At 51.1% G+C, this 26,685-nt stretch overlaps 10 protein-coding genes across 10 annotated transcripts; 4 read left to right on the top strand and 6 right to left on the bottom strand.

Moving 5' to 3' along the window:
* Positions 1 to 19: 19 nt before the first annotated feature.
* On the bottom strand, positions 20 to 964 carry TRIVIDRAFT_151112 (uncharacterized protein; the record flags this gene model as incomplete). Its single annotated transcript, XM_014101303.1, has 1 exon — positions 20 to 964. One exon carries the CDS (start codon positions 962 to 964, stop codon positions 20 to 22), a length of 945 nt encoding a protein of 314 aa, XP_013956778.1.
* Positions 965 to 2,477: 1,513 nt separating this feature from the next.
* TRIVIDRAFT_54078 (uncharacterized protein) lies at positions 2,478 to 3,055 on the top strand (the record flags this gene model as incomplete). Its single annotated transcript, XM_014101302.1, has 3 exons — positions 2,478 to 2,501; positions 2,584 to 2,684; positions 2,776 to 3,055. 3 exons carry the CDS (start codon positions 2,478 to 2,480, stop codon positions 3,053 to 3,055), a joined length of 405 nt encoding a protein of 134 aa, XP_013956777.1.
* Positions 3,056 to 3,158: 103 nt separating this feature from the next.
* TRIVIDRAFT_179890 (uncharacterized protein) lies at positions 3,159 to 4,617 on the bottom strand (the record flags this gene model as incomplete). The annotated part of the gene is made up of 2 exons (XM_014101301.1): positions 3,159 to 4,043; positions 4,485 to 4,617. The coding sequence occupies 2 exons, from the start codon at positions 4,615 to 4,617 to the stop codon at positions 3,397 to 3,399; spliced, it is 780 nt and encodes a 259-aa protein (XP_013956776.1).
* A 2,530-nt stretch (positions 4,618 to 7,147) lies between these two features.
* Positions 7,148 to 8,282, top strand: TRIVIDRAFT_60590 (uncharacterized protein; the record flags this gene model as incomplete). The annotated part of the gene is made up of 4 exons (XM_014101300.1): positions 7,148 to 7,248; positions 7,337 to 7,628; positions 7,711 to 7,998; positions 8,067 to 8,282. The coding sequence occupies 4 exons, from the start codon at positions 7,148 to 7,150 to the stop codon at positions 8,280 to 8,282; spliced, it is 897 nt and encodes a 298-aa protein (XP_013956775.1).
* Positions 8,283 to 9,051: 769 nt separating this feature from the next.
* TRIVIDRAFT_209187 (uncharacterized protein) lies at positions 9,052 to 10,960 on the bottom strand (the record flags this gene model as incomplete). The annotated part of the gene is made up of 3 exons (XM_014101299.1): positions 9,052 to 9,328; positions 9,383 to 10,257; positions 10,323 to 10,960. 3 exons carry the CDS (start codon positions 10,350 to 10,352, stop codon positions 9,247 to 9,249), a joined length of 987 nt encoding a protein of 328 aa, XP_013956774.1.
* A 625-nt stretch (positions 10,961 to 11,585) lies between these two features.
* Positions 11,586 to 13,890, bottom strand: TRIVIDRAFT_170124 (uncharacterized protein; the record flags this gene model as incomplete). Its single annotated transcript, XM_014101298.1, has 4 exons — positions 11,586 to 12,943; positions 13,010 to 13,434; positions 13,494 to 13,524; positions 13,600 to 13,890. 4 exons carry the CDS (start codon positions 13,819 to 13,821, stop codon positions 11,843 to 11,845), a joined length of 1,779 nt encoding a protein of 592 aa, XP_013956773.1.
* Positions 13,891 to 16,739: 2,849 nt separating this feature from the next.
* TRIVIDRAFT_200858 (uncharacterized protein) lies at positions 16,740 to 18,443 on the bottom strand (the record flags this gene model as incomplete). Its single annotated transcript, XM_014101297.1, has 1 exon — positions 16,740 to 18,443. The coding sequence occupies one exon, from the start codon at positions 18,441 to 18,443 to the stop codon at positions 16,740 to 16,742; it is 1,704 nt and encodes a 567-aa protein (XP_013956772.1).
* Positions 18,444 to 18,793: 350 nt separating this feature from the next.
* TRIVIDRAFT_221824 (uncharacterized protein) lies at positions 18,794 to 19,873 on the top strand (the record flags this gene model as incomplete). The annotated part of the gene is made up of 1 exon (XM_014101296.1): positions 18,794 to 19,873. One exon carries the CDS (start codon positions 18,794 to 18,796, stop codon positions 19,871 to 19,873), a length of 1,080 nt encoding a protein of 359 aa, XP_013956771.1.
* Positions 19,874 to 22,858: 2,985 nt separating this feature from the next.
* On the top strand, positions 22,859 to 24,585 carry TRIVIDRAFT_83966 (uncharacterized protein; the record flags this gene model as incomplete). The annotated part of the gene is made up of 2 exons (XM_014101295.1): positions 22,859 to 22,981; positions 23,106 to 24,585. 2 exons carry the CDS (start codon positions 22,859 to 22,861, stop codon positions 24,117 to 24,119), a joined length of 1,137 nt encoding a protein of 378 aa, XP_013956770.1.
* Positions 23,795 to 26,471, bottom strand: TRIVIDRAFT_216056 (uncharacterized protein; the record flags this gene model as incomplete). Its single annotated transcript, XM_014101294.1, has 3 exons — positions 23,795 to 24,821; positions 25,639 to 26,207; positions 26,299 to 26,471. 3 exons carry the CDS (start codon positions 26,424 to 26,426, stop codon positions 24,667 to 24,669), a joined length of 852 nt encoding a protein of 283 aa, XP_013956769.1.
* Between the last annotated feature and the right edge of the window lie 214 nt (positions 26,472 to 26,685).

Below are 26,685 nucleotides of genomic sequence, written 5' to 3'. Positions count from 1 at the left end.
TCCAGGTCAGTGATATAATTTACACAAGCTTGCTGCGGCTGGAAGCTGGCAAGGTCCGGTATCGAAACGCCAGGTGGCTGGGCACCGAAGTCTCCTCGATGGGCACGTAGGAATTCAGCCTCTCAATGGCCAGCGAGTGCTTTGCCTTGACCATGTCTCTCAACATGATGTTGGTGGGCACTTGGACGCCCAGTTCGTGGCCGCACCGTATGAAGAAGCCGTTGAGGTAGTCGACGTCTGTGGGCAGGCCGTTTTGAATCTGCCGCGCCAGGTCGCTTGATGAAGCGCCGCGTCTTGCCATGATGCGGCTGTAGATGTGCTGCTTGATCCGGTTGCCGCGGATGAAGTCGCGAATTGCCGCAGAACCTTCCAGTTCGGGCATGTTATCCACCACGGAGACAATCTCGGCCAGTAGCCGGTCCATCATCCGCTGGGCAGCAGGATTTCGCAAGAGTCCGGCATACGGAATCTCTAACAGGACGCACACGGGCTCCACAACGGAATCTAGTATGACTGACGGGAGCTTGAAATGGAGCCACTTGTCAAACGCTGTTAGGGACGAATTGAGGTCCTTGACGCCCTGCAGGGCCTGGACAAAGTTCATTCTCGTCTCCGTCCTTTCCGCGTCACGGCCAAGATCACCAAAAGTCAGCTTCATCTTCCCATACCGCAGCTCCTTGACCGAATCCTGGCTCCGGTTATAGGCCAGGCGGTGGCTCATATGACCAAGGAGGAAGCTGGGGCTAGACTCGGTCCCATGGAAGACCCGATTCCTCACTTCTTCCAAGACACCCAGTCCATCCGTCATCAGGCACACGGCCGTGTCTTTGTCGATGCGGTGCTTGACGGACTGCAATGCCTCGACTGCCTCGTGTCCAGGGCCGGCTACCAGCAACTGGTCGATGTGTGAATTGCCGTCCCCGATGATGGCCTTGGGAGTTACAGACACGTGCTCAAACTTCATCTTGCGCTGGTCGCCGTTGCGGGACTTGTAAATGTTGCGGTACTTTGACGAGAAGGAAGGCAATGCTGACGGCGACGATGAACTGTTCTTCCACCCCAGCATTTCAACAGAGTCGTAGACACCGGACAGGGCATGGGCGATGAATCTCGACCTCTCGTCGTCTCCCAGAATGTGTATCTTATGTACTGAAGGCGACTTGGCGGCCTCGGGAGGGAGCAAGACCGAGGGCACGTAGAATTTCGGCGTAGGTGATGAGGAAGGTTTGGCGGTGGCAGCCTCAGACCTGAGGGCTTTGGCCCATGGCCTGGGGACGGGATATTGTGAGTTCGCTTCGGTAGACGAAGGGCGGCGTGATGATTTGGAAGGGCTGCTGCCGCCGCCAGAGGTCGATGCCACCGTTCCATAGCGCCGGCCTCGGCAGATGCTATCGCCAGTCCATGCTGAAGGCCTCTGACATATCCGTGCGGATAGCCGCGGTCGAACTGAGCTCGCCACCGTGACGGCTGCCGAGAAAGGTCGGCGAGCTACAGCTGTAACTGAGGGTCGAAAATCTGTTGGAGAGATTGGAGAGATTGGAAGCGGGCGTCTCGGTCTGCCCCGTTCGCTGAGTGGACTATTTCGCTCGTGCTTTGGTTTCGGGTTTCGAGAAAGTGGTGTTGCTGAGGAGGAGAGTCAAGTAAGGGTCAGTGATTTGGCGATTCGCAGTAGATTTCGCAGTGCGGAGTAGTCAACGAATGCGGCTGTTGAGTGAACAATTGGAATATCTGGGCGGATCAGAGGTCAAAGAGTTGCAAGAGCGTCAATCAACAGCTTTGGCGGGTGTCGATTACAATTGTCCGTATGTTGTATCGTCTTTTTTTCTCGCTGGGGTCCACTGCGGGATCGTGCCCCGATAGGCGGCGAATGCCCCGATAACCCACTATTGGTCCGATAACGTAAGAATTGATTACCGGGGCCGGAGTACAATAGCTGGCGATTTGTTTGGGGGGACCTGCACTAGTTTGCGATGCTAATTTGGTGCCGGAAGGGGATGTTGATGGGCTCTGTGATGCTTGTGAAGACGGAGGATATGAGGGAGCAAAATTGATTTTTGGTGGTTGGTCGATGTAGCATATCATTGCAGCGTCTAAGTCGGATTCCCGCAGCGAATAATGGAAAATCATTAAATACAAACAGATTTGCCTCTCCATTGACCGTGCAGCATCGCTGTCTAGGTACTATATAAGGCACTCCGTAGACCTGGAGTGCTTGGCTTTGAAGTTTTGAACTGACAAAAGAACAGTTGAAGCTGGTGTCGGGTACCGGTGCAGCTATTCCCACCTTCCAATACTGTAATACCTAGCTATGGCTCTTGCCCAGTAAAGTGATCACGTGCGGCAGAGCTACCCCTCCAAAACCACTGACCGAATTACCAAAGCTTTGCCTGGCAGAAAAGGCCCCGCAGCACGATGACGACTGTGTAAACTTTTGATTCCAAACCCATATTATACAGAACAAAGGGCAGCTTTTCGATATGGACGAATCAGAGCTGGAACAGGTCAGTTGGTTTGCGATTCCTCCATTTTCCCGCCCTTTACATTGTGTGTTCAAGTTTCAAGCTCTCATACAACAGCGTGCAGATCCGGAAAGCTCGTCTTGAGCAGCTCAAGGCTCAGGGAGGCGGTGGTGGAGGCTCTCGCAATGGAGGTGCTTCTGGCCAGGACGGAGAGAGACAGCGACAGTGAGTGCTTTTGGCTTTTTGATTATGACAATACGTCCATCTACATCTGCACCGTTGGAATGAACCAAAACAACTAAACGGAACAACCCAGACAAGCAGACGAAGCCCGACAGCAGATGCTCAACCAGATCCTCCACCCCGAGGCCGCTGACCGTCTCGGCCGCATCCGACTCGTCAAGGAGCAGCGCGCAATCGACATCGAGAACCGGCTCCTCACGCTGGCGCAGACGGGCCAGCTGCGGCAGAAGGTGACGGAGGCGCAGCTCAAGGACCTGCTGACGGCCGTGGCGGACAACCAGGAGCAGGAGAAGATTGTCGTGAGCAGGCGCAAGGGCTGGGACGACGACGATGACGACTTGTTGGATTTTTGAGCGGGCATTTGAAAGGGCTTTTTTATTTTCCTTTTGTCTTATCTCATGGTATTGACTACGCGTACCTATCAATCTCCTAGTTTTTGGTTCCTTACATCTTACAAAAAGGTACAAAGTCGTTCAAAGTGCATGGAATTGGGTGAGACAAGGAGAAAGAAGAAGAGAGAAAGAGAGAACAAAAAAGGCAAGAGGAAAAAAAAATCATAATAATACACAGCTCTTGAGGGCTACATGACGAGATGACATCGATAGTCATCAAGTGCAGGAAAAAGAAAGAAAGAAAGAAAGAAACAAGCCTCATATGAGACGATACCACCGTGGAGCATCAGGCATCATATTCATCAAAACCCCTGGGCCCGCATCTCCTTGAGTCGCTTCTTCTCCTCCTTTTCCCGCTTGCGAATCTCTCGCAGATCTGGCGGCTGCTCGATGCCCAGCTCCCGCCTCAGATCCTCTACGTCTCTCTCCAGCTCCTCCTCCCAGAAGACGTTGATAATCTCCTTGCTGCGCACGCCGTTCTTGACCGCCCACGGCATGTACACGCTGAAAAACCGGCGCCTCTCGGCCGGCTTGAGCGTGGCCACGGCCAGCATGCTCAGTCCCGTCATGGGGATCAGCGTGTTGGCAAACTCAAAGGCCTTGAGCGCAACCTCGCCCTCGCGCACGGTGGGCAGCCCCGTCAGCGCATGGTAGAAGTCGTGGCACTCGCGGTACCGCTGCATCACGTACGCGCACTCCTCGTCGTCAATGTACCGCACCGGCGACCGAGTGTCTGGGGACACGCCCTCCCGGTCCAGCCAGGAGACGTAGGCGCGGCCGACGGAGTTTTCCGGCAGGGCGCGGAGGGCCGGGATGCTGAGCGTCTTGGAGCTGATTCGCGGACGCAGGCGAAGGATGCGACGGCCTGTAGGATGGGCCAGCATGGCGTCGCGGAGGCGGTAGATGAAGTAGGGGGTTGCCGTGGCCTCGCCTAGGGTGGCAATGAGATCTGCGATATTGTCAGAATCTTGTCATTTGTGTGTGTGTGTGTGTATGTGTGTGTCATATTGTCTGTCATGTGTCATGTATGCTCTCTCATGTTCTGTGTCTCGCATCCTCTCTCTATCTTGCCCATCTGACTATCTCGCTCTCTTTCTCTTCTCCAGAAAGAAAGGGCAAAAGGGGTGTTGTCTCAGCCGTCATACGAATCCTGCAAAAGCGGATCCAGTATTGTTTGCTTCTTCTTCTAACCCCCAAGACTAAGCAGGATAGCTGAGGAGTAAGAGCAGACAGACAGACATGGGGAAACTAGGACTAGGAAAACAGGAGGGCAAAAGCAAGGGGAACGGCGTAACGAAGCATAGTATCGGCTTAGCGTAGCACCTGCAAGGGAGGGTGAGGGGCAAGAAGAAGCAAAGAGAAGCATATCGTATCAAAACTCATGGCGTACCAGCACGGTAGGGATTCAGCAGCGACATGATGCCAGATCCGAGCGCCATGCCAGCCTGCTCGATCCTAGTCAAAGGCACATGGCCGGGATACTTGGGCGGAGGCCGGTTGAGTGCAGAGAAGCTGCGAGCCATGGCATTTGCAGGCGGTCTCGTGGCTGTCGAGGAGCGGCAGATTGCATGTCGTGAGGGTGATGATGGTGTTGTTAGTGACGATGCTGCTGCTGCTACTGCTACCAGGGCGGGAGCTGTCGAGGTCACTGCTCGGAGCCCAGACCGGACTCTAACCAGCGGCGCTTCCATTTCCGTCTTTCGCCGCAGAGCTAATGCAGCAGGATGCGGTGCGTTGCGAGCGGCTGAAAGTCGAACGAGTACTACTCGTACAGTCCTCGTACCGGTACTCTCGAGAAAGAAGGGGGAGGAAACAAGGCAAACAAACGATCACGGAATTCGCCCGCCCTTGGTGCTCCGACACTCCCCTGTCGCGGCGTCTCTGGTCTCGCACACCACCCGGTTTCCCCTCCAGCCTCACTCTTGCGGCGTGCAATTTCAAACGAGGAGCACGAGGTGCTTGACAATGTCTCCCATTGGACAGCCCGCGCGGAAACTCGAGGCCGGCGAAAAGAGCTCAGGAACACACGAAAAACAAAGATACAGACGAGGTTGGATTGAGGATCAAGATTTTGGGCCGATCGGATGACTGCCGGCGACCTAGAACTAATTATTTGTGGGGTGGTTTCCTTCCAGACTAGACTCGACTTTGATTATCAGTTCATCCAGCCACCAAGAGGAAGGTAAGGAACAAGGCAAGATGGAGGGTGTTCTCTGGTTCTGGTCTCTGGTCCTGGTCCTGGGCTTGGTCCCTTCCCCCTCCGCATGATCAGGACAAGAGGCTTGCCTCTGTGTTCCCACATGTGATTATCGCCAGAGCCGCAGCGGCAATGGCACCAGAAACCGGGTTGTAGTGAGCACATGTAAACCTCTGGCCCGCAAATCGGGCTTCTCATTCAATCAGTCTAAGACACGGCGGCGTTTTGCTCTTGACAGGCACAATCCGCTGATAATCTCCGCGCGGCTTCAAATGCACACGCAAAGTAGGCAGTACATCTCGGCTCAAAACATGGCTGCGCTCTGACAAGAGCTGAGCTGACTTGTGCCTCTGGCCTCTGCTGGCTCCCGTGCAAGCGCCCACGAAAAAAGCCACTCGGAACGACAACTGCAAGGTTCATGTCTCTCTCATTTCCACAGCATCAGCACAGACGTTTCTGCCCCCCTCCGCGAGAGAGTTGATTTGCCGGCAAAAGTCCTCATACCCGGCAGACGACAGACGACTGGACGGAGATACATGGAGGAGAGCACCCAGGACCCCACAATGTGCGGGAGCACAAATCTAAGCCTGCCACACATGAGCAGTCCTTGGTTTCTGGGCGCATAATCTGTGTAACACAACCACCTGTCTGGATGACTCGTACTTTTTGTTGCCTGGTTCATTTGGGAGGGAGGAGGGGGGGACACAAAGAGAGGAGAGGAGAAAGACGAGCAGCTTGGGCTGGCTTCGTTAGGCACCTTTGCTTGGGATGTTGAGATCTCTCTTGGGTCTCTATCTACATTGGCGATGGACGATTTGACGTTCCAGAATGCTCAACCATAATATTAAATCATAGAATGAGGAATTAGATATGAATAGCAACACATGCCGTTTTTTTTTTTTATTCGCTTTAGAAGACACGATAACATACTACAGCCCAGCCTCTTAGCTACCTGTACACAGCAGTGGATGTGGCAGCAATCTGCCGGTGGCTTGCAAAAATCCAGGCACGCGTCTGGGCCGGTGTGTCGTCACAGCATTTGGATACGTGCACCTGCGAATCGCGGAGGTAGATTTACATCTCCATCCTCTTGCTACGGGGTTTCGGCAGGTAAACCCGTATGGTTCGGTTCATCTCGTGCATTATTTTCTGCTCCAGTCCGTTTGTTGAGTGGCTGCGTTTTATTGCTTCTCCTCCTCCGTCATCTTGGAAGTCAAACCATCCCCGCAGCAGGCCTCATAAGACAACGATCTGTTTGCTTTCAGCAACCTCGCTACTCTCTACCATATTACCAACCTTTTCTCTTCTTGTTTCTGGCTGCATTGTCGCGGGAACTTGCACCTGAAATTACGTTCTGCCTTTCCCCTCCCTCTCCTCTCATGTCCCTCCCATCTCCACTCGCTCTCCCAGTCAACCGCATTTCCTGTGTAACTTGCTCCCAAGTACAACAGGACATTCTTGTGTTCAGGTGTGCTGTTGTTCGAAGCCCCTGCTGGGAGAAATTACACCATCAGTGAGGCCTTCTCGAGAACAGCTTGGATACATAAAGGAGCCCACGACTCCTGTCCTTGCTGTTGTCCTAAGCAGAGCGAGATATAAGGCAGCTATCAGCGATAACAGCTCGACTACCACGCATTAGGTACCCAAGCAGTTACAAACGCGAATACGAAACAGCTGCAAACGCAGCAACAAACTGAGGCAGCAAAAACAGCAGCTGCAACTCCCACAGCTTTTCCTTTCCTCCCCCTTACCCAATTCTTCATCCTCTTCCTTCCTCTCCTCTCCTTTCCCCCTTGACACCTTTGCAAATCTTTCACCTCCCTGGATGATTTGCAGCATCTGTGCAGGTCTTGACCATGCCTATGATATTCTCAGAACACATGGAGCAGTACGATCTCGAGGTCGTGTTTCCTCGAAATGTGAACTTTGTGGTACCGTATCAACGGACCGAGGTTGAGTATGTGCATGCTTCCATCTCGTTTCTTTTCATTCCAATGCTTTCCCCGCTGTTACTGACTCTATCCTACTTCTTTGCCCATCTCTAGTATCGTCGTCATCCATGGTCTCAATATTGAGGCCAATTACTACGTGCACAGAGACACTTGGTCCTACTGTGGCAAGATGTGGCCTAGGGATATCCTTCCTAGCTGCTTTGGAAAGCGTTGCCGCGTCATGCTCTTCTCCTACAATGACGGCCTTTCTGTGAATGACGAAGACACCCGATTCATCAAGCATTGCGATCGTCTCCTTCGACTTCTCATGGAGAATCGCCTTGACGACCCTACCCGACCACTCGTCTTCATCTGCCACGACGTTGGCGGACTCATCGTCAAGGAGGTTAGTTCCAAGCGCCTTGTTTCGTATAGTAACTCGGGAAACTTGACGGCTAACGTTGCATCTTGTGATGCTACCGATGTAGGCATTGGCCAAGGCCCATCTGGACAAGACTGGCACCATTCACATCATTGATCAATGCACTCGCATGCTGGTGTTTTTCAACACTCCTCACCACAACGTGGCCAAGTCTGTGCGAAACATTGCCAGCGCTGCCGTCCGCCCTACTCCTCCTGAAGTCCTTGACATGCTGGACAAGGCGTGCAACGAGCACGTTGAACGCATTGCACCTCTGGAGCAGAGAGGACGCCTCTACCGCCGACGCTTGGTCATCAACTTCCATGGCACCAATTGCTATCGCGGCAAGCAGCTCGTACGTTGTCCCTCCCAACATCCCTCCTTTCCCAAGAACTGCGCTGACCGATCAACTTCTTGCTCAAGCTTGTTGAAAAGGAAGACACCATGATGAACGCCAGGCCCGAATACTGGGAGAAGCACTTTCCCATCTACGGTGACCACACTTCCATGTGTAGGTATCCGTCGAGCGAAGACATCACCTGCGAGACTGTGCTCAAGACCATTGGCCTCAACACATATCTTGCCATGCGTATGTTCCCTACTTCCGAAATTCTCAACAGAGCGAAGTTTCGCTTTTGAAGGATACACTGTCCCAGCCACCAAAAGAACACCCACACTAAGTTGCCCAGAAACGGATTGCTAGATGCGAAACATTTGCGAGGAACGAGTTCTCGTACGGCCCTTTAATCGTCGCCCCGTCGCTTGTCTCGGCCCGCTATTTAAGATTGACCCAACGTAGGCAGACAAGTAGTTTACTAGATTGATTTGATGTGCTTGTTGATGGAGGATTTGGTAGTTACTGGCGTTTGGGAGGTAGGTAGTGCTTTTGGTAGTGTTTTAATATTATTTGAAATTGAACACTTCTCAGTGCCATCATGATTGTAATCATATCAATTGAACCTTCCAATATGGTTGTATGGTTCTCTCCTTTTTTCAGTCTTTAATCTTATTCTTGTACCACAAGTGACGCGTTCTTGGCTTCTTGGCCACTCGTTCCTGCTCCATGAGGCACTGCAGTGTAACCACATACCAAAGCACAAGCATTGCGAAATCCCACCCTCCAGCTTCCATCTTCCAGCTTCCACATTCCACATCCCAAAACAATCCAGCTGAACAGCACCAGACGCTGCAATCTGTCCAATTCACGTTTTCATCCAGCTACAACACAATCCAACTGCTCTGTCGAGAGCAATCGTTTGCTTTCCGTGGCAATCAAAATGCAGCGACAGACGCTGAATACGGCTGCAGTAAGGCCACCTCTGGCAGATGCTTCTCGTTGAACGACACTGATGTTTTACCATTTATTTGACAGACCATTTGACACAGAAAATCACAGTGAATTGGAATTCCATTAACCCTTTGTTTTATTCCATTATCAAAATTGAACACAAAGCTATCGACATCTCGATGCACCTTTTCACATTGTAAATACCAGCTAACAGTCATGTCCTCAGGAGCCCAAAAACACCCGCATTATTCCACAGACACGCTTTTTACACAGCAGACAAGCTGTTTCCAAGGACGTTTGCTCTTGACGTCTAATTCACTCTTCAAGGTCAAGCGTCGGGAGGCCTTTTCCGCCGATGAACAAGAGCGAGTACAAGGCCAACAAACAGCCAAGCGAACTGTTCCAGCGTCAGCATCAAGGATCAACGAGGGAGAGGATGATGGAACCATACATTACCAGGGCAAGTGCCTTTCTTCCTCTGAACTTGGCAACAAGAGGCCTCACTTGCATTGAAGCTAACACGGCACCCACGTGAAGGGACGCCGACGGCACAAGCGAAGAATTGTCCCGGAGGAAGCCATAGCTGTCGCCTGGTTGGAAGAAATATCGAACAGGCTGCTGGAACATGAGCAGCTTGTTGAGGCGTGCCATGTTCAGCTCACCATACGTGAATCGCTCGTCAGCTTGCCCATAGATCCTGCCGCTACTGAGCATCCGGTCGACAAACCCCTTCCAGTCGTCAAACTCCAGCTCTTCCGGGAGCAGCTTGCATGATTTTGCAATGCGAAAATCGCTCTCATGCGCGATGAGAGCAAAGTACGAATACACGAAGCCCATTGCGCACTTCCAGAGCTTGCTGTGTTCGCAGGGTTTGACCTCTGACAATTGCAGGCGGCGTCGTACGAGCCCTGATGATCGAATGATGTGAAAGTCAGAAGCGTAGGGGCAGGCTTCGGGGCAGGCGATGAACTGCCGCCAGAACTCGGGCTCCATGAGATACCTTGGGAACGGCTTGATGAAGATCTTTCCTTTGGTCCAGAGCAGGTGAGTGTCCATTTTCTCCGTGACGACGATTTCGAGGCCAAGAGCCTGATGATGGTGGATAGGACGCGGAGGCGTGACCTTGCCAAGGATGGAGAAGTAGGATGAAACTTCAGTCAGCTTCTCTATATTGAGATCGTCTTGCAAGAAATAGTGAACTCGTTTGTGCGGCGAACCTAACCAAGCTGTTCCATTGCGGAAAAGGGCAGGTAAGATGCGTCGAAGTTCGCTTTCCGTGAGAGGAGACTCTCCTGGTTTGATGACGGGCAGAGAAAAGGACACCTTCTAAACATTCGTATCAGCGAAGAGGGAGGGAATAGAAAGTATGGGATTATCGGTGAGAAAGTTACCTTGTCTTCGGTGGGAGTTGAGGAGTCCATTGTGTCTGAACAGCAACTGATTACAATTGTCAACAGATCAACAGACGGCGAAAGTAATCAAAGTAAGAGGCAACGAGAAGCTACTCCAGAAACAGATTTATACCAGCGCACTAGCATTGACCTAGTAAAGGGGAGACAGACAGAAAGAAAGATGGCTTGGACGGTTGACAGGGCATAAATACGACAAATGAGAGAGAGCCAGCATTTGAGACCAGCAGTCAGCATCTCGAGCCGCGCCTCGAGTTCTATTGGAGCTTCACACGGCTGCTATTGACACCATCAGGTGGCTTGTTTTGGGAGATGCAAACATGATGCATCACTGTCTCTGAACAATTCCACACGTGCTACACCCAGGAGCGGCACAGACGACGATCAGCACCGAGAACCCGGTATCCAGAGCTGTGCTCACACTCATTAAATTGGATAGCGAGCTAATGGTGAAGCTTCAGCCCCTAGCGGCAGCATCTTCATCAGCTACTCTCGCTACCTCTGACTAAATGGTCTAGGCTTACTGCATCAGTCTCGAAGCGATTCCTCTCTATTGGCATTTGCCAGCCGTGTGGCGGATTCGTTTAGCTGAGTTCTAGGTGCTTATCCTTGCCGCCTGACTGTACTAACCAAACAACCAAAGCAAACTGAAACTCGCAAACAAGTTGCTTGAAGCCCGACGGCAGTGGTGAAGCCCGACAGCCCTGTCTCATCAATTCCGCGCCCCGGATACCTTCTTTTCCCCTGTCCAGCAGGGATAGCAAGCCACTCTACAAGTACCGGTACGAAGTACATAGGATCAGGCAATTGGCTGCCAAGACATTTGCGTTCACACCCTCCCCCCCTCAGCCTCCGGAACAGAAGACGCAACCCGCGTAAAACACAACCCACAGTCCATCACAGACACGCAGCTTGCATACGCCTGGCCACCCTCCTAATTTTCTCGAAATTACCACCTTTTGGCGGTGTGACGGAGGTGTCTGCTCTCTGTCCTACGCGACCCCTCATGTGCTGCGTACGCCGCACCGCAAAAAAAGAAAGTCACAGGGGAAAAAAGGTTGGGGGCTGCATCTCACGGGAAGTGGGCGTGTATGTAAAGAGAGGGCTAGATTCATCCGAGAGATCGGATGTGAGCGAGTCCCGCCGATGAGTGCAAAAATTCCCGATCATCATGAGTGTCGGCCGCAGCCGCTGCGAGACAACAAGAACAGGCCATGGTAGAGCGGCTGGCGCGAGGCCTTGATGATCGTACAGTAAGTGTGTTCATGTCTCATTATCATTATCTCTATGTCATTATCATTTCGTTCGCTTTGAGCGAGCTGTTCGTCCAAGTGTCCTGTCGTCGGGCCCCGACGCATCTTTGTCCCTGTCTGCTTTGCCTATGCAGTTCTGCTTTGTCCCCCGGTGCTCATTCATCGTTGCGTGTTGTCATTTTGCCGTCGCCCCCTCCGAATTCATAGTTTCATTTCACTTGGCCAATTTTGACAGATGACAGAGTCAAATCACTCAGTCTCGACCTCTTCAACTTCCCCAACTTCCTCAATCTCCTCAATCTCCTCAATCTCATCCACTTCGACCACTTCGACCACTTCAGCAGACTTGGGTACCTCAATCACCTTGGGTGCCTCAAGTTTCTCAACCCTCTTGACCCGCACTTCATTGGCCTTTTCGATGGCTGCCTGAGCTCCGGCCCACGGCTTTCTCCCTCTGCCCATGTCAAAAAGCCTATACACTGCCGAGACGTTTGGTCCGTCCATGATAAACTTGTACAGTGTCCGGTTCTTCCACCAAAACTTCCATGCTTCCCAGCCCCATCCCTCGAGTCGTTCCATAATACCGGTTCCAGCCGCAGCATTGAGCCAGGTATAAGTGCCTCGAAAGTCTATACGGAGACCAAGGTATGCCATCGGGCCACGTTCGAGCGCTCGCACCACGAAATTATAATGAGAATCAATCTCCCTCTTCATTGCCCGTGGCGTAGGGAGTGGGTAGCTCCCAGACCACATACTGGCAAGTGCCATAGTGGCGAGGTCGTAGAGCACAAACGTAGGCCGCAAAGTCGTCAGGTTACCCAGCACTGCCAGTGACTCGGGATATCGTTCTGACAGGATGCCGTGGTAGAGTCTTTGATATTCGCTCTCCTTGTTGTGGTGCTTCGCACCTTTAAGACCCTCAAAAGAGTCCATCGAGAACTCAACATCGGCAGGATGGCCCTCGCCTTTGATGAGGGACAAATCGTGATAGTAGCCGCAGCAAAAGATGATGGCGTCAACGTCTGTGATCTCGCTGCCGTCCTTGAACACAACGGTCCGGGGACCAGCAACACCCATGATGCCGGGATAAATCTTGACATCGCCACTGTCTAATAAACCAGGCAGTTCATCGCACACAAATGGACTGCGATACAGCGGGCCGCTGACAGAACCGCTGAAGCAGGGATGTGACCTCAAGGTTGGAAAGGTGTAGCTTTGTGCGAGGCCGATGGCTTTGCCCGCAAAGTAATTCGTAGCATGGGGAGACAGTCGCATGCAGAACCGTATCATTGAGTCGGTGCGACGGGTCATGTAATGGTCCCACGGCTTTCCTCCGATTGTTCTGGGGATCTACACGGTACCTTGTTAGCGGCGTCTTTTCGACCAAGATTCTGGAGGCCATCTTTGAGCATTTACCAGAGAACATCGGCTCCTGCTGCTGAGATACAGCTTGTTTGCACCGGCCTGTTTCAAGAAGCTCAGCGTGTCGGCTCCAGTAGAGCCCAGGCCGACAACCAAGACGTTCTTCCCGGTGTATCTTGTCGGGTCTTTGAAGTCGCGAGAGTGGATGGCGTCCCCGGCGAACTTCTCGATGCCTTTGATCTCGGGCATGTTCATGACGCTCAAGCCGCCTGTCGCCAGGACGACTCTGTCATACTCTCGCTCCTCTTCCTCGCCGGTTCTTGTGTGCCTGGTGGATACGATCCAGACGCCGTCTTCTTCGTCTCGTCGGATGCTCGTCACGGCTGTCGAAAGCTCGATGTGCTTGATCAGCTCGAACTTGTCCGCATATGCCTCGAGGTAGTCGCCGATCTGCTGCGCGGAAGGGAATGACGGATAATCTGTTGCATAAGCTGGTCAGTAACAATCTTCCGGGTGTTTCGTCGTGCTCGTATCTTACCATCGGGCATCGGGAAATCTGTAAAAGAATTCTGCAGGACAACATCTTTGCATGAGCCTCACGTGCCATGAATCAAACCTGGTTTTCGGAGTTCACGGCCACTCACCGTCTCTTTCGACATGTTTACCCTCGTCTCTGGCAGTGCTGAAACTTGCTGCGCATCCACCGAATGGTGCCAATTGCCTCCGAGATATTCATTCTGCTCCAGGGCTCTCACGTTCAGGCCCTGCTCGACGAGATTTTTCACCGCCAGCAGGCCCGTTACGCCCGTGCCCACGACGCACACATTGTTTCCCACGCCGCCTTTGCCTGTGCCGTAGGTGTCCATTCTGGCGCAGTCTTGGTGAGAGTTTTTCCCCCTCTATGCTGTTGAGGCTCCGTTATGAGAAGGCTGAAGAGGGAAAGGGATAAAAGCTCGAGGTTGGTGGGTGCGCAAAATGGAGCTCATGGCCGTTGGGCATCTAGCTCAGGGGTCCCCGTCCCGTCAGCTAGTGCCATCGAAGAAGACAAAATCGCTTCCAATGGCATAGCTACCGATAGTCATTAATGGTTGGAGGTGTGGATCCGCCTGGGCGCCGTTGAAGATGCTCCCGGACGCTAGAGCAATAAGAGTAGGTTGGAGGACAATGCTTACTTTGAAGTTATGTGTATGGGCTGATGCTTTCACAGGTCGATGATTCGGAACAAAGAGTTTTGTCATATTATATCCGATTGAATTTTCTTTGTGACCTCTTCTTAGACTGGACCTAGTATGTCCGTGGTTTAGAAGACATCAACAGGACAGGTCGATGAGAAGATCAGCTTACAAACATTAGCTATGGTTGGGGTCCGATTACAACCATCGCCCACTCCAATACAGCTCATGACGGCATAATGTTTCCTTTGCATTTATTCAACGCAAGTATCCTGTTTTGATGCGAATTTTGTGTTTCTAGCGGCAGATCAAGATCACTATGGCATTCGCAAATTAGGACACAGCCCTGAGAGGATAGAAGATTCCCTGCTTACGATTTTCTCTTAGGTCCACCGTATTGCCCTGGGACCAGCCGTGACATACCATTGGGTCGACGTTGAGTACCTGTTTACTATCGTTCCCTCTGCCAGGTGAGAAGATGTCTTTTTTCTTCAACCATGTCAAGACCTTTTATACGCACCTACTCTCTACGATAAAGTATAGCACACGATCATTAACCACTGACAATAGCCCTCAAAGCCATGTAATGACACGACAAGGGTCATTATTAGTATGGATCGAGAAAGAATCTTTGCGTCAGTATTCAGTTGGCTAGACTGTCGGATCACAGGAAAAGTTACACCGAAGCCAGTATTATGGATCCCGAAGGCATGCCTTTTGCATACTTGCATCACGATATGGACAACTCTGAGAAGCGTTTGTCAAACCACCGCCTGTTACAGATCCGCCTGGAGAGTGCGTTTCAATCTGGCGCCTCCTCAACGTCAATGCCATACGCCATCTGTCTCGAAAGCGGCATCTTCTAGACATTACCGTCTTCTTGTGCCGCTCTGTCTTACTACTCAGAGTTGGATGGAAAGACTCGTTAAGAGAAAGCTTGAGTCATTACCGTCTAATACTTCAACGAGTCGAGACGAGTCGAAGCGATATTCCAGTCTTCTAGAAGGTCTCTGCCAAAACCCCGTTTCTTCTTGCCCAACTACAAGCAACAAGTGGGAATTAGGCACCTATTCCTTTCTTCATGTGCTAACATGAGCTTCAGCCCAACCCTCATCACTCCAGCGTCTTGGGGAAAGCGACCGCGTTCAAGATTTGAGGAGTCAAAGAACGTAGTCCCTCTACTGATTAGTTGAACGAAGTGAAGAATCACTTAGAGTCGGGCCACATGTAAGCTATACATCGCACTCTCTGTATGTCTGTACTACTGACTTTGCTCTAATAACCCGCGATTATGCTTCTTTCTAACGTTAACGTAAGATTCCGATATATATATGTATTACATCGACTTGCCCTCTTTGGTTCGTTGTGTGGAATCGAGAGCAGCCTCATTGTGCACATTGATCAAAAGAGTGCCGTAAATATTAGTCGGCGCCTTCAACCTTGTCCATCATCATGGCATTAGCCACAACGATATCGCACTACCAATCCAGCACCCCGAGGCAGTTTAATCAATTTTCAGAATTGGTTTCAACAAGCTACTTATCATGGTGAGCTTATTCCAAGTTGGAAGAAAGCAAGGCTGAGCACATACGCGAGACGACTAATGGCTGGCAGTTGGCATGCGGCCTCATTGGAACTCACTCTTGACTATTGGCTTGCTCGCATTGCTATGAGGAAGAGAATGCCGAATAAATGGCCCGAAATGCAGACACGAAACCGCCCCATTGCAGTCCGTTGGTGCGTGTGTTTTCTCGGTTGGGTAGAGGTATGCCCTTTGATTCGTTGGTCCTATATTTTGGCAACTTCACACAAGCCCCAGAGCGAGACAAAGGGATGGTTGAAGGGCCATGGAGAAAGTATTGGAAGAGCACCTCATGCACTTCGTTCGTGTTGAATTTACTCCTCACAAACCCGACACGCCGACGGTGGCCTGAACGATCGCACCAGGATTGATATCACCAAGCCAGGCACCTGCAGATCATTGTGCAAGCAGGGATGATTTCACGATGCCGCCACATCAATCCCTTGAGTACCAATATCTTAGCAACGGTGAAATCATGAGCATGATCCCACCAACTCGGATGACTTCGCGGGATGCTCGAGCAGAAGATTCTACCTGAGCAGGGAATTTCACCTCTAGGAGATTCAAGAAGCATATTTGAGGCTTTCATCAAGTCAGGCAGAGTGACAGAAGCCTATCGCCCACCAAATCAACCAGACGGGGCGATAGCCGAAATGGATCACAAACTCCAAAGTCTTCACCTTCTGTCGAATGGTTTCCATGTTCCACAGATCTTCCAGGCCGGATTGGGGGTATGAGCTATTGTATCTGATTAATGATACTACAGCTTGTTCAGCCGCATATACAAACTTAATGGTAAGAGGGTCTACAATTGAGCGTCAAGCCGACTAGGGCTTGCCTCTTAGGTGGCCTGCGTTAATCTTTTCGACATGTAGAGCTTTTTCTGTGAAAATCAACATAATCAGTACCTCAAGAGCATCGCTGACAATGCAATAGCAGATTGGTGGGAGAGATAAAGCAACAGGCTAACTACATGCTTTAGATACAAGCAAATCTCTTCGACGATGAGAGACTTTCTTGAAATAAACAGTCATGGCTCAAAGACCCTATAATCTTGTTCCTGGGGTGAGAGCACCCTAACTCTCTTGGCCCCATCCGATTGCATCTTGGCCTTGCGCTTCTGCTTTTTCTTGTCCTCGTCCTTTTGCTTCTCTGTCCAGACAAGCTGCCAGGCGTCGCTTGCAAGAGCTTCGGTCACGGTTGGTCGGTCTTGTGGGTCCCAAGCCAGCATTTTGCGCAAAAGAGCGGTAAAAGGTGCTAGATGATGGTATACTTCAGAGATTTTACCCAGATGGCCCTGAAGCCGCCGGTGGGTATCGCTTGTTACTATGTTGCCATGTTTTGGTGTTGCAAATGCATAGAGCCACGAGGAAGCTAATGCCCAGATGTCGAGTTTTGTTCTGTCCAGTTCTGCTGTGGCCCCCCCGTTTTGCCATACTTCGGGTGCCACACAAATGCTTGTCCTGTGAAACATCTTCTTATCTATCTGGCTCATGGAGAGGGACAAGACAACTTTTTGTGTTGCAAGCGTCTTGGTGTTCAGGCGTAATTTGCGCGTGGTGTCACCCAATATAAGCAGTGACCCGGGCCGGATATTCCCATGAACAAGACCTTGCCCATGCAATTCGGCAAGGCCTAACAGCGTCTGGTGGAGATATAGAAGTCGCATGTCAGCTGCCAACTTGGACCAAGGAAGATTTAAGAAATTGTACGAGGCCAGCGGCATCGAATAATAGATACAGCGACACTCGGTGAGCGGATGGTTACCCGGCGCATCGAATAGGCATGGAGGAGAGGTCTGGTGATCGCACCAGACGTCGATAATGCCAAGGATGCCACTGTCTTGCTTGTTTTGGTTATGGAGGGCCATCTGAAGTAGGTTCACAATACGCTGGCGTGCATGGATCAAATCTCTATTGCGCAGCATTTTGATAGCGACCGGTTGTCCAGTGTAAATGTTGACGCCGGTTGTAACATCGGTTGTTGGGATTTGCTGATGGAGCCACACATTCCATCTGGTCTTATTGTATGGAGATGCCATTGGAATAAAGTTGAACAGACTTGACGGGACCAGACCATGATATGCACTCTTTACACAATCGTTGATATGCGCAGTGAAGCTGTGGTAGGTCTTTCGACTTTGTGTCGCATATTTCAAAAGGAAGCGGTATGGGCCGATATTAATGTAATTCTTTTCTCTCCGCAAGACGCATGATATGCCGTCGCCCCATTTACCCAAACCAAGCTCCAGGTCATTATCGTGCATATCGCCTTGCTCGTAGATCATTGGCCGGTCACAGATTGCTTTGAGCATGAGTACACCTGACTTCGCATGCACGTAAATGCTGGCGTGGAAGTCTTTGATGTATTTTCGAACGGCTTGGGAAGCTGGTGATGTGCCTGGTGGGCAAAGAACAATTTGTGGGTTGTTCTGAACCAACCCTTTGTCCACCATAGCCGGCGATGCACCTGCGCCAATCTTCCACTCTAACCGATCCGATCCCAAGCCAGTGTCGGAGCTGGTTTCAGAACCGGTGTCAGAACCGCTAGAATCATGATGATCAGATGTCACGGGCAGCGATAATTCAAAGCCAATGGAATTTCCATCGCTGACGAGATTCGGCGGTGACGCCTTTGCCTGGATGAGCTCAAAGAGGAGAATGGCGGCATCGTTGGCAGCGGAGAAAGTAGCAAAGAGGATATCATTTGGTAAAATATTGGCATTGGCCTCCATTGTGCAATTCTTATATAATATTAATAATCATGAGACAAGCGAAGAGCTAATACTTGAAGTAGCGACGGAGCAATACTTTGGGAGTACCAGCTAGGAAACCAGCTTAGTATAACCAGGTAGGTATACCGAGGTACCAACCTATCTTCTTCGCATCTTGGTGGTGACGCGCCCAAAAATACGTGGCGGTTGTTCGGACGCGTCAGCCTAAGTCGCGATATCACGTGAGATACGTCTCCTCACAAGGCATCCTATATGTCACCGTATTCTAATTAAGACAACAGACTAACAACAAGAATACAAGCTTTGATTTACTCGTTTTACTGGTTGTTTCTTTGAAAATAAAAATAAAAATGGTCAAGAGAAAATCTGATGCAAGCTCAACTTCGCCGCGCAAGAAAGCTAAGCTGGACGAGCCGACCGAAACTCTAGCCAATGCTGCACTATCCTCATCTCCTTCGCCCACATCATCATTATCTTCAACATGGCAACGACGCGAGAAGCGCAAGAGATCAGATAGCACCCTAGTTGACGATCCAGATGAATCAGATACAAGTACCAACACCAAACGAGCCAAGACACAGAGCCCGACCAGCTCGAGACGTCCGTCGCCCAGTCCCAATCCCAACGGTGCCCGGCCGGTGCCCGGCAACGACCAAGATGATTGGGAGTGGGAGTGGCACGACGATCATCCTGAGAAATTCGAGCATATATACTGGGAGCCAACGGACTTGCCCGAGAAGGCAAAGCGGTGGCGGAGAAGGGTCGACCTTTTGGCGAAGGGCTACGTAGGCTGTGTATGTGGAAAGATGCATTATGCAATTGGCCGGAAATCGTGGCACTACCCGGGTCAAGAACCAGAACTGGAGGATCCAGAGGAACAATTACCAGAACCAGACGAACCACACGTACGATCAGGGTCTGTCTCGGCGTACCAAAGTCGAGGCCAAGAGCGCCTACTCAGCCCAGAGCTCTCCGATGATGAGGAAGCTGTTGGCAACGCTCAACCCAATTCCGCGCCCAGTGATGTCTCTAGTGTGCGGGAGCCATCGGTTGCGCCAGAGTTGCCAGTCTCCGTTATTGCGGAAGCATCAGCTGTTTCGCCCACCAATTCGCCCACCAATTCGCCCATCGTTACACCTACGGCGAACAATAGTCGCCTTCCGTGCGGACGCAACAATGCGCAGCGGAATATTTCAAAGCCAACTACGCCGCGCCGAACAAACAGGAAGAACAAGAATAAGAACAAGAAAGACCAGGAGAGCAAAGACAAGACAGTTAAGCGACAGCCTCGAAACCGGAAACCAAAGACTACGCTCATGGTTGAGGAGCCTGTTGTCTCCAGACGATCATCTAGGAGAAATGCGGGATCTCAGCTGTATTTCCTAGATGACAGTGGCAAGGCTTGCTTAGTGGCAGCATCGTCAAGATGAACATTTATTGGGAGAGACTCCAAGGCTTGAGTACCAGTTGGATTAGGGGAGGGCATACCCGTTAACCTGGCAGGGCTGGGGGCAGCGGGCAGCTTTCATTTCCCTAGTATGAACTGACTACCTCTTTAATCCTTTGTTTGATGCCACTTACACGTCACCTATCTGGGCATGGTCGTTAATCCGACAGGGTCGGAGGCAGCGGCGCAGTCTGAACTGGCGGCGGATGTTGGCATGACAAGGTAAAAGAGGGTTTAAAGGCATGGTCGTTAATCCGGCAGGGCTGGAGGCAGCGGCAAGTCTTTAAAGGACTCAGGCATGGGGCCTCTCTCGATGGATGTGACTTTTGCATTTTCACTTTTCCCTTTGCTCCCCCTATTTTCTTATACCCTTTTGATATCCATACCTGGGCAGAGCGTTGGAGTTGTTGGACAATTATAACACGTAGGATAGAATTGATGTCTTTATTCCCTATATTTCTGGGAAGAGCGCCGAAATGATAGATACATGCGCTCTGATATTGCTATTGACACGCAATGTCCACAAGGTTCATCATCCCCGTGCACCACCTCTTGCATCTGCTATCATATCAATCCTACTCTAGGAATGTGTCGATTGCATAGACAACGTATGACGGAGCGTGTGCCCCAACATGAGGGGCGAGAACGACAACGCCGACATAGCCAGTAGTCAAGGCCGCTACTTCCAAGGAGCGAGGTATCTTGATTCTCGAGTACCTAGTAAAATATGCACATATCTTGAGAATGGAGTCCTGTTAAGAATACCTAGGTATTCCACGATAAGTACGTGCTCGTAGAGACGCATCTTTGAAAGTACTGCCCCCTCCATTGTACTAAGGTAGACTGGTAGTACTGAGGTACCTGTCGCGCTTCGTTGAATGGGAAGGAGCTCCCATGACACCGCCTCTTCCTCTTCCTCTTCTTTCAACCATGACTTTTCCATCCGCCAAACAAATCTTTTTTCCCCATCGCATCCATCTCTGCAACGTCGTATATGCTTTGGCAACTAGTTATCACCTCCCAGCTTCGTCCGAATCGTGGGCCTTGATGCATCGTGAGGCAAGTCTTCCCCCCCAATGATCCGATTCGCTCCAAGGGCTAATCATTTATTCAAAAGCTCAATCTTCTCTCGGCAGCTCTCCCGTCGCTTTGTTCTGCCAAGATTCGCGAGGACCTTGCCTTACGCTGTCTGGACTGTCAACGTGGGCCACTCATCGTATAGTCCAATCGGTTGCTCTTGGAATTCAGCAGCGGCTGTTATCCAAGTATATCAGTGCAATGGTAAGAATGATTCCCACCGTGGCTTTTCAGATGTCAGCGATGGCGATCTGAGGGTCTCGATGACGAGCTTTCCCTTCGTGCAATCAGGTGAGTCTGCAGCCAGTTGTTACTCAGGCCAAGAAGATGCTGCGATTCTCTTGAATCAGACTTGCGCCTATTCACCGAATCCTGCTGATTAAACTTTCCCAAAATTTCGACCAGTGAGCAGTGACAAGCTTTCTGAGAACATGCGAACAACTTCCCAGCCTCAAGAAAGGAGTAATCGCCGTCGCGAATCTTGAATGGCTCGTGGTAAACCAAGGCTCGCCGAAGAAACCGATTGACGCATCATCCACTACAATTAGAGCAAGACATTATGGCCAAACATGGATTTTATTTTGATCTAATGTCAAAGGTATGTCACCACGCCGAGTTCGAGTTGCCCTTCTGTCGGAAGCTTGCTGATATTTCAGTCCAGTATGCCGTCGCCCACAGATGCAATTGTTGTAGCAAACACAAAGTAGCCCAATCTTTTTTTCTTGTCTCTTGATCGAACTACTGGCACAAAATGCTCGCAACTCTCCCCTCTGGCTCATGCACCATTTGCGAGGAGGTATACGAGAGGAGAGTATTCCCTCCCCCCTCCCCAACCCCGTTATTCAAGGCAATCGATGCGTATCCCTTGGATGGAAGATGATCTGGTCATAATAGAATCAGGCTAATACAACAAACTAGGTGATGATCAAAGACGGGCACTCCAGCACGAGGAAATATTCCGATCGATGTCAAGTTCTCCGCCTCTCTCTCTCTCGCTCCTCTCCCCTCCCTCTCTTTTTCCTCCCTCGGTGACTTCAGAGATGGCATATTCATGTCATTTCTAGAAGTAGGCTGGAAGGTTTCTAACAGAGCAACTTTATGGTGGCCGTAGCACCTTTCCTAACATCTCGCTACCGACCAGAATCTAGCTGGCCAGACTGCATCAGGCTAGGTACAGGACTTCCTACGTGGAATTGGTGTTGATCCAATACAGGAAACATCAACGCAGAGCGATAGCCGCCTTGCATAGCCCTTCGACAACACGTTATGTTACAAATGGAGAGCGCGTCGAAATACTGGTGAGTACTCAACGGGACAAGAACTGACATTACTTCATTCGACATAGATCATAACAGAGGTCAGAGAGAGTAACACTGCGTGTGCCAACAATTTATCCTGATCCGTGTATGCGCCTCCCGCCATGTTGCGAAGAAGAATATTCCCCTCTCAGCTGCCACATCGGATTTGAAGAATTCGATTTTTACAGTATCCATCCCCTCGTCCAAATTCACGTCAATCAAACAAAAGAGATTTGATCACAATCTACAGCGCACGACCGAAAAAAAGCAAAGAGCAAAGGTTGGCGCACAGATGCCCTTCTACAACCCGGAGGAACGCCACACTATGTGAGTGACTACCGACAGAAAAAAAAATTCAATTTTCTAATACTTCGCCTAACAGTCAAAGAATCCCAGCCAAACTCAAATCGAAAATTCGCTGCCAAACTTTTTGATAAGCCATTCGACATTTGGGTGCATTCTGAGACTGTAGGCGTAGCGCTACCAGATGACTCACTATAATATCGCAATCGCTCCATAGTATCGCCAAATCGCATAATTTCACAGCAGCTTCTTCTGCACTTGCTCACCTCATTTCAACACCAGCCGCAGCAATGGATGAGGCTATCGAGCAGCTCCTAGAATGGTCTACTTCGATAGGAGTCGAGCTGAATGGCATTCACCCAAAAGCCCTCCACGGACGAGGTATTGGTATTGTTGCTACCCGGCACCTAGAGGTAACTTTGATTTTGCTCTTCCCGCTATCCCCACTAGCAGAATTTGATTGAATCTCTTCGACTCGCTTATGTCGCTGCACTCGATCCTGCTCATTCAACTACCAGTACTAACTTGGATATTTAGGCTGATGAAGTTATCCTTAAAGTACCTATACCTGCTTTGCGCACTCTCAGCAACACTCCAAAAGACATCATCAAGAAACTGAGCGGTGCATCTGGTCACAGCATCCTTGCGGTTTCTCTCTGTCTAGATGATGGCACTGCCACCAACAAATGGACTCCCGTTTTCCCTTCTCGGCAAGACATTGCCTCGAGTCTGCCTATCTGCTGGCCGGCTAAGCTGCGCTCTCTGTTGCCCACAGGAGCCAAGACTTTACTCTCAGCTCAACAGGAAAAATTCAACAAGGACTGGGCCATCGTGACGGCAGCGTATCCAGAACTTCACAAAGATGACTATCTGTACAGCTGGCTCCTTATAAACACCCGAACTTTCTACTACACAGATCGTGGTACAGACAAGCTGCCCAGAGAAGACCGCATGGCCCTCCAGCCCGTGGCGGACCTTTTCAATCACACGCCCGAGGGCTATTGCGTCGCCAATTTTGACGACAAGTTCTTCACTTTTACCACCACGCGCACACACCAGCCTGGCGAAGAAGTATTCATCCGCTACGGGCCTCATGCTAACGACAAGCTGCTTGTGGAGTATGGCTTCACGCTGCCGTCGTCCGTGAACCCTTGGGATGAAACATGCCTCGATTCATACATCTGCCCTTCCATGACCGTTGACCAGAGAGACCGCCTGGAGGCTGTCGGTTTCTGGGGGAAGTACATGCTCGACTCCCAAACGGCATGCTACCGCACATATGTTGCGTTGCGGATGCTCTACCTTCCACTTAACAAGTGGCAAGACATCCTAGACGGGACTAGGGATGAAGACGAGGACAGCCATATCATAGACGGGGCAATGCTAAAAATACTAACCAAGTACGACAGCGACATCACCAGCGCTCTGGAGCAGCTGGGGCAGCTCGAGGGCAGCTCCGTTGGCGACGAGGAAATGAGAGGAATTCTCACAGACCGATGGCTCCAGATTAAGCATCTGGTGGCACAAGGCAAATTGCGGTTGCAAAGCTAGCACCGACAGAGTCGTCCCCTACCTCACCATCCCTTTCCTCCGTCGCTGATTGAATCAGCACCCTATCAATCACCTGTACACACGCGCGCACAAAGCCATCATGATGCCCTTTGTTGGTTTTTCCTTTTGCTTGATCATCAAATTGTTTTGCTCTTTTGAACCATACCATGTTCCATCCTGTTTTTGTTCCCTTCCCTCCCTTTCCTGGCATGCAATAAACAAAGGAGAGAATAGAAAGCAAAGAGCCTAAAGACAAGAGAAAGAAAAGAAAAAATTACAAAATTTCCACAAAATGCTCTCTGACTCCTGACGTCTTAACAACCCAGCGTTTGTTCTATTATACACTGTCGAAAAAAAAAACAATTCCCTTCCTGATGCAAACTAACAAGATATTTTCCCAACGTCCGTCAAAAGCAATGGGGCAAGTGTTCCCTTCCTGTTCCCCTAATACAATCAAATCAAATCCATGTTATGCTCTCGCGAAGCATGTCGAAGCATGGTCCAGGTCTTGATCCTATGATGGCAGAATCGGTCTTGCTAAATCTCGTTACTCGGGACGAGGTCGCTTCGCACCGTGAGGGTTGCCCCAGTTGCCATCGTTGCCGCCGCCTCCGCCTCCTCCACCTCCACCTCCGCCGCCGCCGCCGCCTTGTTGTCCAAAGCCGAATCCGCCTGGAAAGTTGGGAGGCATGCCCTGGAAGCCTATTTGCACAAGTTAGCGGCGTACCATAGAGGTTGTGAAGAGATGTGTCTGAAGACGGACTGGGACGGTGAAGTGGCATTGGAAAGATGGGAAATGGCGGTGGTGGGACGCGGCCATAGTAGCGATAGCCGTTGACAAAGAAGAGGTAGTGACGCCAGTATTCTATGTCGCAGACCATGCAGCGCAGCCCCGGGGTGCCATGAATAACGCAACCCCAGATGGAACGAGCCTGTTGGCCTCTGGCTATAGCGGCAGCTGCAGCGGCTTGGTAATATTGCTCATACTGCTGTTGAATCTGGGCCGCCGAGTGCGAAAACGCGGGTGCACTGGCATCTGCCGCTTGACCTGAGCTTTCTTCCTTGACTTGTGGGTTCTGCTCTTGCGGCACTTGCGGCACTTGCTGCTCTCGAGGCACTTGCTGAGGTTGTTCATCTATCATCTGCGTGTCCTCTTCAACTTCTGCGTCTTCATCATCATCGCTCTCCTCGAGAATGCTGCTTCCTTCAGCGTCGACATCTTCTTCTTGGGGAGCGTCTTCTTGGAGCTTCAGAAGACACTGGGCTGTTTCTTGAACCTCCTGAAGTTGTTGCTCCTGAAGCTCTTGCTCTTGCTGCTGCCGCTGCTCTTCAGTTTGAAGCTGCTGCTCCTGGACTGGCTGCTCTTCTGGCTCTTGATCGGCCATGTCCACATCTGGGAGAGCTGATGATGGTGTAGGGGATAATGACGTCGACGAATCTTCCTAGGCCATCGCCGATACAGTTTGAAGGGGAGGGGTCTGTGGGTTAGGGGTAGGTGAAGTGTCTGCTTCTTGCGTACCTGGCATTCCGTTACCCATCATTCCCATGCCCATATTGCCAGGCATGCCCATGCCCATGCCTCCCATATTCATGCCCATCATACCGCCGCCTCCGCCGCCTCTGCCCCGGATCATGTTCTGGCCGCCTCTCATAGTGCCGCCGGGGCTGCTTCGGTTGCCGAAAACGTAATGACTGCCACCACCTCCACTGGCGCCGCCGCCCATCGGGCCGTTGAAGCCGCCGCCGCCGCTTCCCATGTTATTATTATTGTTATAGCCCATGTTTCCGCTGTAGTTGCGATTGAAGTTGGGGTTCATGCCGCCGCGGTTTCCACCCATGCCTCCTCGGCCGCGGAAGCCTCCATAGCTGCCTCGCTCGCTGTAGGATCCAGAGGGAGCGGCTCGCGGCTGCTCCTTAACGCGGGCCGGTGCGTCCTTGGGCAGGGTTCTGAAGGGGTTGACGCCCGGATTCCAGTAAGAGATGGTCATCTTTTTCTGGCCAGGCTGCACACTGTCCATCGCAACAGTATCGATCTGACGCTTGGCAGCGGTGGAAGCTTGGCGAGTGTGGAATTCGACATAGGCTTGGCTGCAGGGGAAGCAAGATGGATTAATTAGTACGAGCAGCGAATAAAGAAAACAAATGAATTGAAAGGCGGATGTGCATATTTGCAACTCACCCTTTGCTCTTTCCATTGACTTTGTGCTCGCTGAAAGTGAGCTCCTTGATTTCTTTCTCGCAGCCGGCCTTTCGAAGCCAGCCTCTGATATCATCGTCTGTCGTCCACCAGCTGAGCTCTGAAATCATAATGGCTGCTGTAGCGCCGCTATCGATAGGCCGGTCGTTGGGGTCCTGCTCCTCCGACTTTCTCTTGACCCCATGGTGATGTGAATGCTCTTCGATGTCGTCACTACGGCCGCTGTCATAGCGGCGGTCGTCTTCATGATCATCGTCTCTTCTGTGGTCTCGACTGTGATAGTCGTAGTCATCTCGCGAATGACCGCCGCTATGGCGGCGCTCTTCCTGACGAGGCTGGTCGTTGGCGTCGCCATCGGCATCGCCGTAG

This window comes from Trichoderma virens, assembly GCF_000170995.1.
Source record: "Trichoderma virens Gv29-8 chromosome Unknown TRIVIscaffold_6, whole genome shotgun sequence".
Classification (NCBI taxonomy): domain Eukaryota; kingdom Fungi; phylum Ascomycota; class Sordariomycetes; order Hypocreales; family Hypocreaceae; genus Trichoderma; species Trichoderma virens.
This window is presented reverse-complemented; position numbering and strand designations above follow the sequence as displayed.